Source organism: Lactuca serriola, chromosome 6 (genome assembly GCF_051521515.1).
Source record: "Lactuca serriola cultivar US96UC23 chromosome 6, Lser_US96UC23_V15, whole genome shotgun sequence".
Taxonomy (NCBI): domain Eukaryota; kingdom Viridiplantae; phylum Streptophyta; class Magnoliopsida; order Asterales; family Asteraceae; genus Lactuca; species Lactuca serriola.
The window spans coordinates 73,054,793-73,066,405 of NC_136413.1; the positions used below are offsets into that span (position 1 = coordinate 73,054,793).

The window sequence follows — 11,613 nt, forward strand, 5'->3', positions numbered from 1 at the left end:
CGAAACCAATTACATGCCATTGTGTAGCCAATACATCCGATGGTCCAGAAAACCTCTAAAAGCCAATCAGTAGGAAACACGAATCTGAGGACAACCCGAGCTTTCTAGGAACCAACCTGAAGGACTACACTTCCAGTATGAGAGAGAACGTTTGGAACTTCGGAATGGCGATCACGCCAGTGATGATCTCGCCATAGAAGTACACTATGTTCTAAGTACTAAAAAGCTCTACCCTTCCGAGAGCTTAGGACCATCCGAGATCCTATACAAAAATTGGTCCAACCCTCGTCAGACCACTACTACTTTCGGAAATTCCACAAGTTTCACCCCAGATCAATCCACTTCTTAGACTTGATAAGGGTTTGCCCGACGTCACTCCTTGTATCCCACTCATCTTGATAGAAACCATTGGGAACCCTAACTTCGTAGACGAACCAGTAGGAATCGCTAACTGCACGAATAAAAATCTGCATCCCGTAAGTGAAGGTTGTTAGAACGCCAAGCAATGGCCAGAGTTCACGTGGGAGCGCAAGGACCAACCAAATAGGAAGTACCCTCATACCTCTACCTGATTGTTCATGATTACTTCCTTGCCTAAACCTGAATTTCGGGACGAAATTCTCTCTAACGGGGGGATGATGTGACAACCAAAAAATTTCCGTTAGTTTTAACGTCGAAACTAATTACGTCAAAAATTAGCCATATTTATCCCGAAAATATTTTTGACTGGATTTAAACCCGTTGGAATATTTTAAATAATATTTGTCAAGCGAACCAAAATTAAGGCGGTATAATTTTAAAATTTGTTGTGATTAGCGTTAGTCGTGAAAAACCCCGTTCGCGGTTGGTGTCAGGTGAACCCCCAACAAGACCATAAGCTTCACCCTATATAAGGGTTGAGTGGGTTTCATTCCCACCTTTTTCCCACCTTAGACACACACTCTCTCTCTCTCTATTTTCTCTCTCTACAAAACGGGTTTTGGTCAAAAATCGCCCCTTCGAGCTTCAAATCGGTAAGTTAACCTTCCTAGCTTGTCGTTTATCTTATCTAGCTTGCAAATTCATGGCTTAAACATCCAAAAAAACCCCAAGAACAAGATTTTATGGTCTTGGGAGCATCCCAAAAGCATAAACCCCTTGGAAGAGGGTTTTGATGCCCAAAAACCCTTCCAAACCACTTCTAATGCTTAGCAAAGACTTAGAGGCTTACATGAAAGGACTTAGAACACCAAAATATTAGCAAATGGGGAGTAAACATGAGTTTACGATCTAAGAACATTCTTAGACCGTAAACCCATCTTCATGGACCATAACACCTTTTTGGGTGTTAAACTACCCCTCAAACACCTCCAAAAGCTTCCATGAGTGCCTAGAGCCTTGTAAACCTTCATTTGATGCACCAAAACACATGATTCATGGACTAACATGAGTTTACTTCCGTAAACTCATGTGTTTAAGGTAGTAAACTCCCCAAGAACATCTTCATAGACCGTAAACACCTTTCCAAGGTGTTTAAGTGCCTTTAACACCTTCCTATGATTACATAAGTGACTAGAACCTTGCATGCATGCGTTAGAACCACCAAACAACAAAAGAAATGGGCAAACATGAGTTTACGACCATAAACTCATGTGTTTACGGTGGTAAACTCCTCAAGGAGTGGTCATGAACCGTAAACTCCCTAAAATGGTCCATATGAGGCCTTAAGCCCTTCCTATGACCTAGAATTGAACCTAGCCTATTTCCACAAGTGTTATATGACCTTAATGCATCCAAGAGCACACCACCCATGATTTTACGGCCGTAAACTCATGGGGATAAGGTCTTAGGGCCGTAAACTCTATAAAGAGTTTACTCTTGAAGAGTAAACTCCTTAATTGGGCCATACACTCCCTTAGATGTTACCCGGGACACCCCTAGCACTTAACCAAAGTGTTTTCCGAACTTTAGGATGCGTATACGTGTTTAATTAGTATTATATTTACTAATTGTATGTAAACATATGTCATCATACGTTAATAGGTCACTAAGTGTGTTCAAGTCTTTACTTGTCACCGAGCACCCAACCGGCACCGTCACCCGATCCACTTACAACAGGTGAATTCATACCCCTGAATTAACCTTTTAAATGTTTTTACATGCTTTTATGGGGGGGGGAATACAAGTTAAAACATGCCAGTTATCATATCAATCATATGTGATTAATAACCCGCATGCACAAGGATTTATCACACTTTCAGTTGTTTTACCAAGTATAATACTATAGATGGTTTTCCAAGACGTTTTTACTTGCTTAAGTCTTTTCTCAAAATTGTCTCTCGCGCTGTATATTTTACTTCAAAACTAGTTACAGCAATATTTTAAACAAAGGTTATCTTTACTTATATTGTTTTATCAAGGTTATATTCAAAACTTGTTTATGAAAGATTTTCAAGGATTTCCAAAAGGTCTTCAAACTTATTTTTCAAAAGGATATCAAGTCATGATTTTCTTAAGTGTAAAGGTTTTCCAAAGTTTTCATCAAAGTTTTCTTCCATGCTTCTATGCTTCTACTTCGTTAAATGCTTCTACTTCGTTAGATGCTACTACTTCGTTAGTTGCTTCTACTTCGTTAAATGCTTCTACTTCGTTAAACGCTTCTACTTCGTTAAATGCATGCCTGTACTTGTATAGTTATATAAATAATGTTTAAAGGACTTAGGAAGGCAAGTTCGCCCTATTTCCTTTTCCTCGTTTAGATGTGGTCTGGTGGGATCAGATATCTGTCCGAAGGTCGTTTAATCATTAATTATATATCATGTATACATGTATAGACATAAAGGTTTACATCGGCCAGTTCATGTTCCTTGGGTAGCAAGGGAATCCTCCCACTCATCACTCGTAAATCAGGGACACTAGTAACTATTATAGGAATAGTTAGGAGCCTTTATTTACTCTTTCTAGTACGATAATTCCACAGGAGTCAGTTCATACGCGAGTCTATATCATTTCTCCAGCGCTTCTAATAGAATTCAGATTACGAGATGCATCTTCAAGACACGGATCTCGCCGTCGTCGAGTTGGTAACCAGAATCTCCTGTAGGGAGAGCGGGCATTGTGTGTATAGATCTATACGGGACTGACACTCCCGCACCCTGACTGCTAACTACAGTCCACAGCCTACCAAGCCAAGGGGTGACAAATGTCACATTTATTCCTATGCTTGCAGGGCGTCAAGTACTCTAGTGTCAATCAGTATGGTTACGAGTATCTCCATGTTTACCTTATAATTCATGGCCTTAAGGTAACGAGAATTAACATTGTATTCTGGAAACAACACTCTTAGGATTACTCTTTGTTTTAGACCTTGCTAGATGTATCTTTCATTTGATACTGTATGGGGTCTGTGTTTCTTTGTTTTAGACCTTGCTAGTTGTATCTTTCATTTGATACTGTCTGGGGTCTGTGTTTCTTGTTTTAGACCTTGCTAGCCATATCGTACATTTGATACCATCTGGGTCTGTGTTTCCTTTTGTTAGACTGAGCCAGGCGTATCATTCATTCGATACTCTCCTGGAGTCTATAATTTCTTTGCCTTAGTCAGCAGTATTTTCTGCTGAGGCATATGTTATTTTCCCCTAGTACTTTTACTAGTGATATTCTCCTACTTACTTTAAAGTCAAATACCGTATTTTGGTAATGATAGCATTTCAGGGAAAATTTCTCTTTAAAACATAACACTGTCGAGTCTTGGTAGAAGACCGCTTTTAATTAGAAAATATAGGATTTTCTGGAAAGGACGCTAATACACCATAGATTCTAAACTACTAGTTTTATAAAGTTATTTTGAATAAATTGCTTACTTACACAAATGACACTAAATACTTATGAACTCACCAGCATTTATAAAAATGCTGATACTCGCTTTCAAAATAACTTGTATTCTCAGGTCAACAATAGACAGGTACATCCCAGGAGCTTTTGTTGAAGACAGTTTAGTACCGAGCTGCATCTATACTAGTTTCTGTATTACTTTAATGTCTCTATGAAATGTAACTTATGTAAAACTATTACTATTAATGCAATGGTTGTTGTACTTTGATTACTATATTGCATATGTTGTGATACTTGACATGACGTCATCCACCCCAGAACGTTTCTGCCATTCCGGTTTTGGGGTGTGACAAAAATAGCCAAATTCGCACCAAAAAATAGCCAAACCCGCCTCAAAAAATAGCTAGCTAAAACCAATTAGCAGGTTTTGTCAATGCAGACTATGCTCATGAAGCTTCATTTTCTTGTATTTAGGTATGTTCGATGAGCGTTTTTCAATCAATGGTTCAATCGTAATATTTTAATCTGGTTTTTGAACTTTCTACCTATAATTACATCAACTTGTTTTCCTCAATTGCGGGTCAATCAGAGGTTCTAGTTGCCCCTTCTTTGATTTTAGTTTCTCCAAAAAGGTTGGTTTCAATTTGTGCAATTTCTTTTTCTCTACCAATTAAAAATTTGTTCTTCGAAAATCACTTTTCATCGGATTTGTTTTAATTTCTTTTTCGACAAATCTTAAAACTCACTCTGCAAAAATTAGCTCCATACCCATTAAATGAAAGTCACTGAAGCAAACATCATAAGTCTTTGGACCATTTTTTGGAGATATATCACGGAAGAAGAGACATTTGAAGAGATTCAGAAAAAGAAAACATCGTTAAAACTTAAAATTGGACATCCATTTATAATTAATAAGAGAAAAATGAAGTCACAAATACCATTAATGAAAAGAAGATAAATAATGGACAAACCTCACATGCATTTTCAAGCATGAAATCGACAAATTGAATTATGAGAAGAGGCAGAATCTCCAACGTTATATAAAAGAGGGAAAGACTGAACGAAAATTCTGAAAAACATGAAAATTTTGAATGAAATTTGGTGGGATCTAGTGCGAAACTAAAAATTCGAAATAAAATTTTAGAAGAAAGATTAATGGTGAGGTTCAATATTTTTTAGTGCGAATTGTTTTTGGGTGCGGTTCAATGTTTTTTAGTGCGAATAATTTTTGGTTCAGGTTGTAATTGTTTTTTGGTGTGGTTTCCACATGATCTTTTGATGCGGTTTTAGGAAACCGCATCAGAAAATGCTTTAATGGTGCCATTTTGAGAAACCGCACTAACAAAGCTGTTTTATGGTACGGTTTCTTACTTTTTGATGTTGTAGATATTTAATAAAACGGTTTTAGAAGGGACCACATCAAAAAATAAAAATCACTCGCACTATTAAATGAATTGTATACTAGTGATCAAACCAAATGGAGCAACTTGGCATCATTTATATAAGTTCACGATTTAATAATCTAAGTGAGAAAATTCCATTGCATAGTCGCTAAATTTATAAGCCCAAATATATCATTTCCGTGTGGATCTGTGTTGGATGATGTTTGTCTTTTTGGGAGTTAATATCACATTAGCTTGAGGACCAAAACGTATCACGAAATGGAAAAATATATAATAAAGACAAATTTCCAGGACTTGTAAGTCTTTCAGCTTCTAATTTGGGGCAGTTTATTCCAATTCCTCATCTTTAATTTGTCTCGTAGAAATTTCCAAGACTTTTACGTCTTTGAACCTTAATTTGGTTCTGATGTCATGGAAATTAAGTATTGTATTCTCCACATAATGAATCCTTCCTCTTCACAGTCAAGAGTTTGAGACTATATATACAAGTCATCGATAATGGGGGAGACAGTTCATATACGCATCAACACAAATAAGAAAATATCAATATTTACATCTACGTACATCATGCATCCTTGTGTTTTTACAATTTTGTCACTTACGATGCTACGCCTTGTGACAGTATATGGCTACCACCAATTGGTAGCGGTGGAAGAGGGAGGAGGAGATGATACTAATGGTGTAATGAACAAGTGTTTGGATATGGAGAGACATGCTCTGCTTCTTTTCAAAGCTCCCCTTCAAGATCCTGATGGCGGTCTCTCAACATGGAGACCTGATGAACATGACTGCTGTCAATGGAAAGGAGTCACCTGCAACAACCAAACTGGTCATGTTACAGAGCTTGATATCAGCGACTATAATCTTGGAGGTGAGATTAGCCATTCATTGCTTAATTTCAGCTATTTAAACTTTCTTGATCTTTCCTACAATTCTTTTGGTGGAACCATTCCCACCTTCTTTGGTTCCATGACTCGATTAACAGACTTAAAACTCAACTCCAATAATCTTAATGGAACTGTCCCCAAGTCCATTGGTTCCTTGACCAAATTAAGGTACCTTGACCTTTCTTATAACTCTTTTTATGGAACCATTCCTCCAGAGTTTGGAAATCTCACCAACTTGCAATACCTTTACCTTGGAGTTGTTGGCAGATGTAGAGTTGAAAACCTAGATTGGTTGTCTTCTCTATCCCATTTGCAGCAACTTGGGATGGATGGGATTTCCCTAGCCAAACAAAATCATTGGGTAGATGTGATTCTGAGTCTCCGAAAACTATCATATTTAAGTTTAGATGGATGTGAGCTGTCACAGGTCATGTATCCATATTCTTCTTCATTTCTCAACTCTTCTTCTTCATCTATTGAAACCCTTATTCTCAGCAACAACAATCTCACCTCATCCATGTATCGTTGGTTGTTTCCCTTAACAAGTAATAAGCTTCGTTTTCTTTCTCTCTCTGGGAACATGTTAGATGGGATACCCAAATATCTTGGTAACCTTTGTAGTTTGGTAAGTTTAAGATTTGATAGCAACTCTGCCGTTGTCAAATTTCCTGGTTTTCTGTACAACTTGTCTGGATGCACATCACTTACATTGCAAGAATTGGATGCTTCTTATAACCAGTTTATAGGGTCATTGTCTGATGACATCCAAAAGTTTTCATCCCTAAGACATTTATGGGTATCTCATAATCACTTAAATGGCATTATAAGTGACAAAGTGTGGGAACTACCCATGCTTGAAGAGATTGATGTTTCTTCCAATTATTTTAGAGGTGCTATCTCTAAGAACATTGGAAAGTCGAAGGCTTTTGAGATATATCTTTCAGAAAACCAACTCCAAGGAGTTCCTTCCACAGATCACATGTCAAACCTTTCTTATGTACAGCTTATTGATATGAACTCGTGCAATCTAGGGCCTCATTTCCCCAAATGGGTTCAAACACTGAGAAATCTCACCCGTCTTCATATTGCCAATTCCAAAATTTCAGACAAAATTCCTATGGAGTTTTGGGACACATGGCCTTCTCAGTTAAGATATTTGAATCTCTCTTCCAACAACATCAGCGGTGAAGGACCAGATTTATCATCAAATTTTGACAACGGTTCAGTGATAGATTTGAGTTCCAACAGTTTTTCTGGTCCACTATCGAATGTCTCTTCCACTTTGGCATTGTTAAACCTTTCCAGAAACAAATTCAGTGGAGGAATCTCTTTTTTATGCCAAATGGTTGATGGGTTTTTGGAAGTTCTTGACCTCTCCCATAACCTTTTCACCGGAAAACTTCCAGACTGTTTGTGGCATCTCAAACTACTAAAAGTCCTTAATCTAGGACACAACAATCTATCTAGAAGACTTCCTCCCTCCATTGGATATTTGAGAGAACTTGAGGTGCTGGATTTATACAAGAACAACTTTTCTGGGGAATTGCCATTATCCTTGAAGAATTGCACGAGCTTAAACTTGATGAATTTGGGGGCCAACAAGTTTTCTGGTTATGTGCCTGTTTGGATTGGGGAAAACTTATCAAGGTTGTATGGTCTTATCCTAAGATCAAACAACTTCTTCGGAACCATCCCTTTACAGTTATGTTATCTTGCAAATCTTCAAATTTTGGATTTGTCAATGAACAATCTCCAGGGAACCATCCCCTCATGTTTGAATAATCTTACAAGCATGGTTCAAGAAGGATTCTTATCACCACCACCAAACATATATTCCATTTTAATTGATTGGATAATGAAAAAGTCAGGAAATGGTTATTCAAATTCCAGTGAGTATGCTGACCATATGATGATCGAATGGCAAGGAAGTGAGCGTGAATTCACCCGTAATCTGGGATTGTTGAAGACCATTGACCTGTCAAGCAACAATTTAACAGGACAAATACCACATGAACTTATAGATCTCTATGACTTAATTGCACTCAACTTATCAAAGAACTGTCTTCTTGGAGAGATTCCATTGAAAATTGGTCAGATGAAACAACTTTTAGCTTTGGATTTATCTAGAAACATTTTATCAGGAGGGATACCATCAAGTATGTCTCAAATGAGTTTATTGAATTACCTAGACGTGTCATTTAATAACTTGTCAGGGAGAATCCCAACTAGCACTCAGCTCCAGTCTTTTGAACCTTCAAGATATGATGGAAATGCAGCACTATGTGGACCTCCCCTTTCCAAAAAATGTCAAGGAGATGAAGAATCAAAAGTACCATTGGTGGTTGGTAAAAGCGAGGGTGAGGGGGGAGACGTGGATGAAGTTTGGAATTGGTTTCATATTGGTGAGGGCTGCGGTTTTGCTACTGGATTTTGGATAGCATGTGGAGCTTTACTTGTCAACAGTCATGGGAGACGAGTTTTTTTTCACTTTTATGATGGCGTCGAAGATTGGGTTTATGGGTAGGTGGCATTGTTCATTGAAGATTTATGGAGGGTTGCATATATGTAGTTGTCTATATATTTAGTGCTTCTTTGTATCATGTATGATTTTTTTTTTATAACCTATAAGTGTTCTTATTTTGGACTAAAGGTGTAGTAATGTAAGACCTTGCATGTTTTAGTTGTATTTTGTAGGGTTTCTAAGTGCCTTTTATCAATAAATTTCCCACCAACACCATGGGTGGCTATTTCCCTTGGTTGCATGAAAGAAGGTTCCCTAGAAAGTTTTTTTTTTTTTTTTTTTTTTTTTTTCTCATAAGGTTGTGCGGAGTGTAGCAGGAAAAGCGCACGGGAAACGAACCCGCACCTCGGAACACCACACCGATGGTGTGGGAAATGTGGTGTGGGAAGGGGGTGAGGGGAATGCTCCCCGCATTCTCTCTCCTCCTCTTATTGGCCAGGCTTTGTTTCTGTTTTTTTATTAAATTATAATATTATATAACTACTAAAAAATTATAAAAAATATATCAAAATTCGTGGTTTTTAATTCGAATTCTTGAACATCAGTCACACTACATATTCTCAGGAACTGGAGTTGGATCCCTGCAAGTCAAAAAAGTAAGCATTTTTTGAAGCAAAGTTTATTGCTAAATAAATAGAAACGTACTTTTGTTTCTAAATATACTACAAATAGATGAATGACAGTATGTTGCTATTTTTGGCATTCACTTATTTTTCTTACTTTTTTAAGTATGGTTAGGCCTTGAACAATCTCATCTTAGCTTCTTCCTATTCCAGCTTCTTTCTTTCTTCCATCTCCCTTTGCATTTCCTCTTCATGTCTCACCATGCTCTCTAACTGAAACGGTTCGGGTTTCGTGCATTGTTTTGGCTCTAGTTTAGGAGGAACTTTTATATTAAATTCATGTCTTTTAATTTAATTTCATTCCATGTATAAGTTACATTATAATGTTTGTAGCCCAGAACAGAAAAAAGACTAAACTGACATTTAATCCAAGAACATAATCCCCATGCTTGAAATAAGCAGGACTCTTTGCAACTCTCCTTTCAGCAGTACCCATATCATCTGTACACCATGCAATCCATGAAATCTCAATTGCATACAATGTACAACTTTGTAATTCATATCATGTTAGTTTACTACAGCTAGATATAGTAATATTATCAATATGTGAGTATATATAGAAAAGAAAAAATCTGCCACACAAATCCAGCTTACAAGAAGCCTCAAATCACAACTAGTTCTCAATGCCCAATAATTCAACACTTGTCCAGAACAACAAACTCATTCAATAATGATCTTACAACAAGCACAAATCCATTATATATAACTAGCTACATAGTAATTAAGGAACAGTTTTTAGGTCTGTAGATGATGTTTATGAGTAGATGTCGATTGAATATATTCACACATGTTGAATGTGATGCCAGCTGTGTCCCTCCTCCAACCGTACCAACCTGATAAAATAAACAAACATACATCAAGTCAATGACCATTTTACCCTTCACACTGGACTTAAGTCATTATGAGATTTCCTCATTTACCCAAATGTGTCCTAATTTTCTTAAATATTTTTTAAAGATAAATTTCCATACATCACTTAATAGGAAAAAGGAAAGAAAGAGGGCCACATGTAAACCAGACTAGTTGTTGTTATTTGAAGGTTGGTTAAATGCACATAACTTTATCCCATTTCTTATTTTAGGCAATGTTTGTTTTTTACTTAAAAAGATACAAAAAGGATGACAAGTATAGCAGATAGCTTTTTTAAGATGTCACGATTATTTTGGCTCCCTTGCCGGGAAATCGAATAGATTCCTCCGCTTTCTCCACCATGGTACAACCCACTGAAGCAGAGATTCAAACCAGGTTGCAAACCACGATGCACTCCCATGAAGAGAAGCTTAATCAACTTAGCGACCAGATGAAAGATTTAACAGGCTCGGTTCGTGCTTTGCAGACTCTAATGACTGATCTACCCAAGTAGATGGAGGCAAAGATGGAGAAAATGAAAGCAAACATCCAACCCTCGACTCCCTCACAATCCAAACCGACGTCTGGAAGTACAGGGTCAGTTATTTGAAACCATACCCTAATCTCCACCTCCGGCACCAAAGAAAACCCCACCATCGTCACCCCATCGCAACCCCCACCCCAGAAGATTGATGAATCGCTCTTTTCTCTCCCCAAGGTCAAGCTTCCTACCTGTAACGGGATAGATGCTCGTGGCTGGGTAAGCAAAGATGAGTTGTATTTCCAAGTTCATAAAACCCCCACGAATCAAAAGCTCGGTTTGTCCCAGATGTGTATGGATGAATCTGTGTTACATTGGTTCACTAACCTTTTAATCCGACACCCGGATACTACATGGGAGCAATTTCGATTGAAGCTCTTGAATATATTCAGTGGCACCAAGTATTGTAAGGCTAATGAGGCTTTGGGATCTCTCTTTCAAGAATGCAACGTTGAAGAATATATCGTGGATTTCGAGGCTCTATCGGCACTTATACCCGACCAGTCAGAAGTACAATCCGTTGGATGGTTTTTGAGAGGGCTGCAAATAGAAATCAGAAACTGCGTTCGAACTCTCAGCCCTTCAACTTGCGATCAAGCAATGGAGTATTTCCCGGAACGTCGAAGTAGCACTAGGAGGACAACCGGAGAAACCTAATTTCCGTCGCAACTCAGGTACTACTCATTTGGGTCCACGTCCATTTACCTAGTCCATTCATAAGCCTAGTTACTCCACGGGGTTTTTGAGTCCGGCCCATACCTGCCCACCTAATAAGCCGGATCCCACAATTATAAATGAGATCCCTAACTTTTTGTGGGCCACACTATTTTTTCATTTTTTTTCCTTTCCCTCACCTCCCAAGGAATGGGTGGGAAGCTTCTTCACTATTTTTTTTTATATTTTTTTAAAAATATATTTCATACATATATATTTTTTATATTTTTTGATAGGTATATAATTTTATAAATATTAAAAA

The 11,613-nt window shown here is 37.7% G+C and overlaps 1 protein-coding gene and 1 long non-coding RNA gene across 2 annotated transcripts; one reads left to right on the forward strand and one right to left on the reverse strand.

Moving 5' to 3' along the window:
- The first annotated feature begins 5,547 nt into the window (after positions 1-5,547).
- On the forward strand, positions 5,548-8,858 carry LOC145059065 (receptor-like protein EIX2). Its single transcript, XM_079006934.1, has one exon. It carries the CDS (start codon positions 5,715-5,717, stop codon positions 8,625-8,627), a length of 2,913 nt encoding a protein of 970 aa, XP_078863060.1. The 5' UTR covers positions 5,548-5,714; the 3' UTR covers positions 8,628-8,858.
- A 917-nt stretch (positions 8,859-9,775) lies between these two features.
- On the reverse strand, positions 9,776-11,384 carry LOC145059068 (uncharacterized). The gene is made up of 2 exons (XR_013686617.1): positions 10,965-11,384; positions 9,776-10,080 (listed from the first exon to the last, which is right to left on the reverse strand). It is a non-coding gene; the product is annotated as an uncharacterized LOC145059068 (long non-coding RNA).
- Positions 11,385-11,613: the final 229 nt, after the last annotated feature.

What these genes read in the sequence shown, in the direction of transcription:
- LOC145059065 (XM_079006934.1), top strand. Translation starts at nt 5,715, where the DNA reads ATGGGGGAGACAGTTCATATACGCATCAACACAAATAAGAAAATATCA.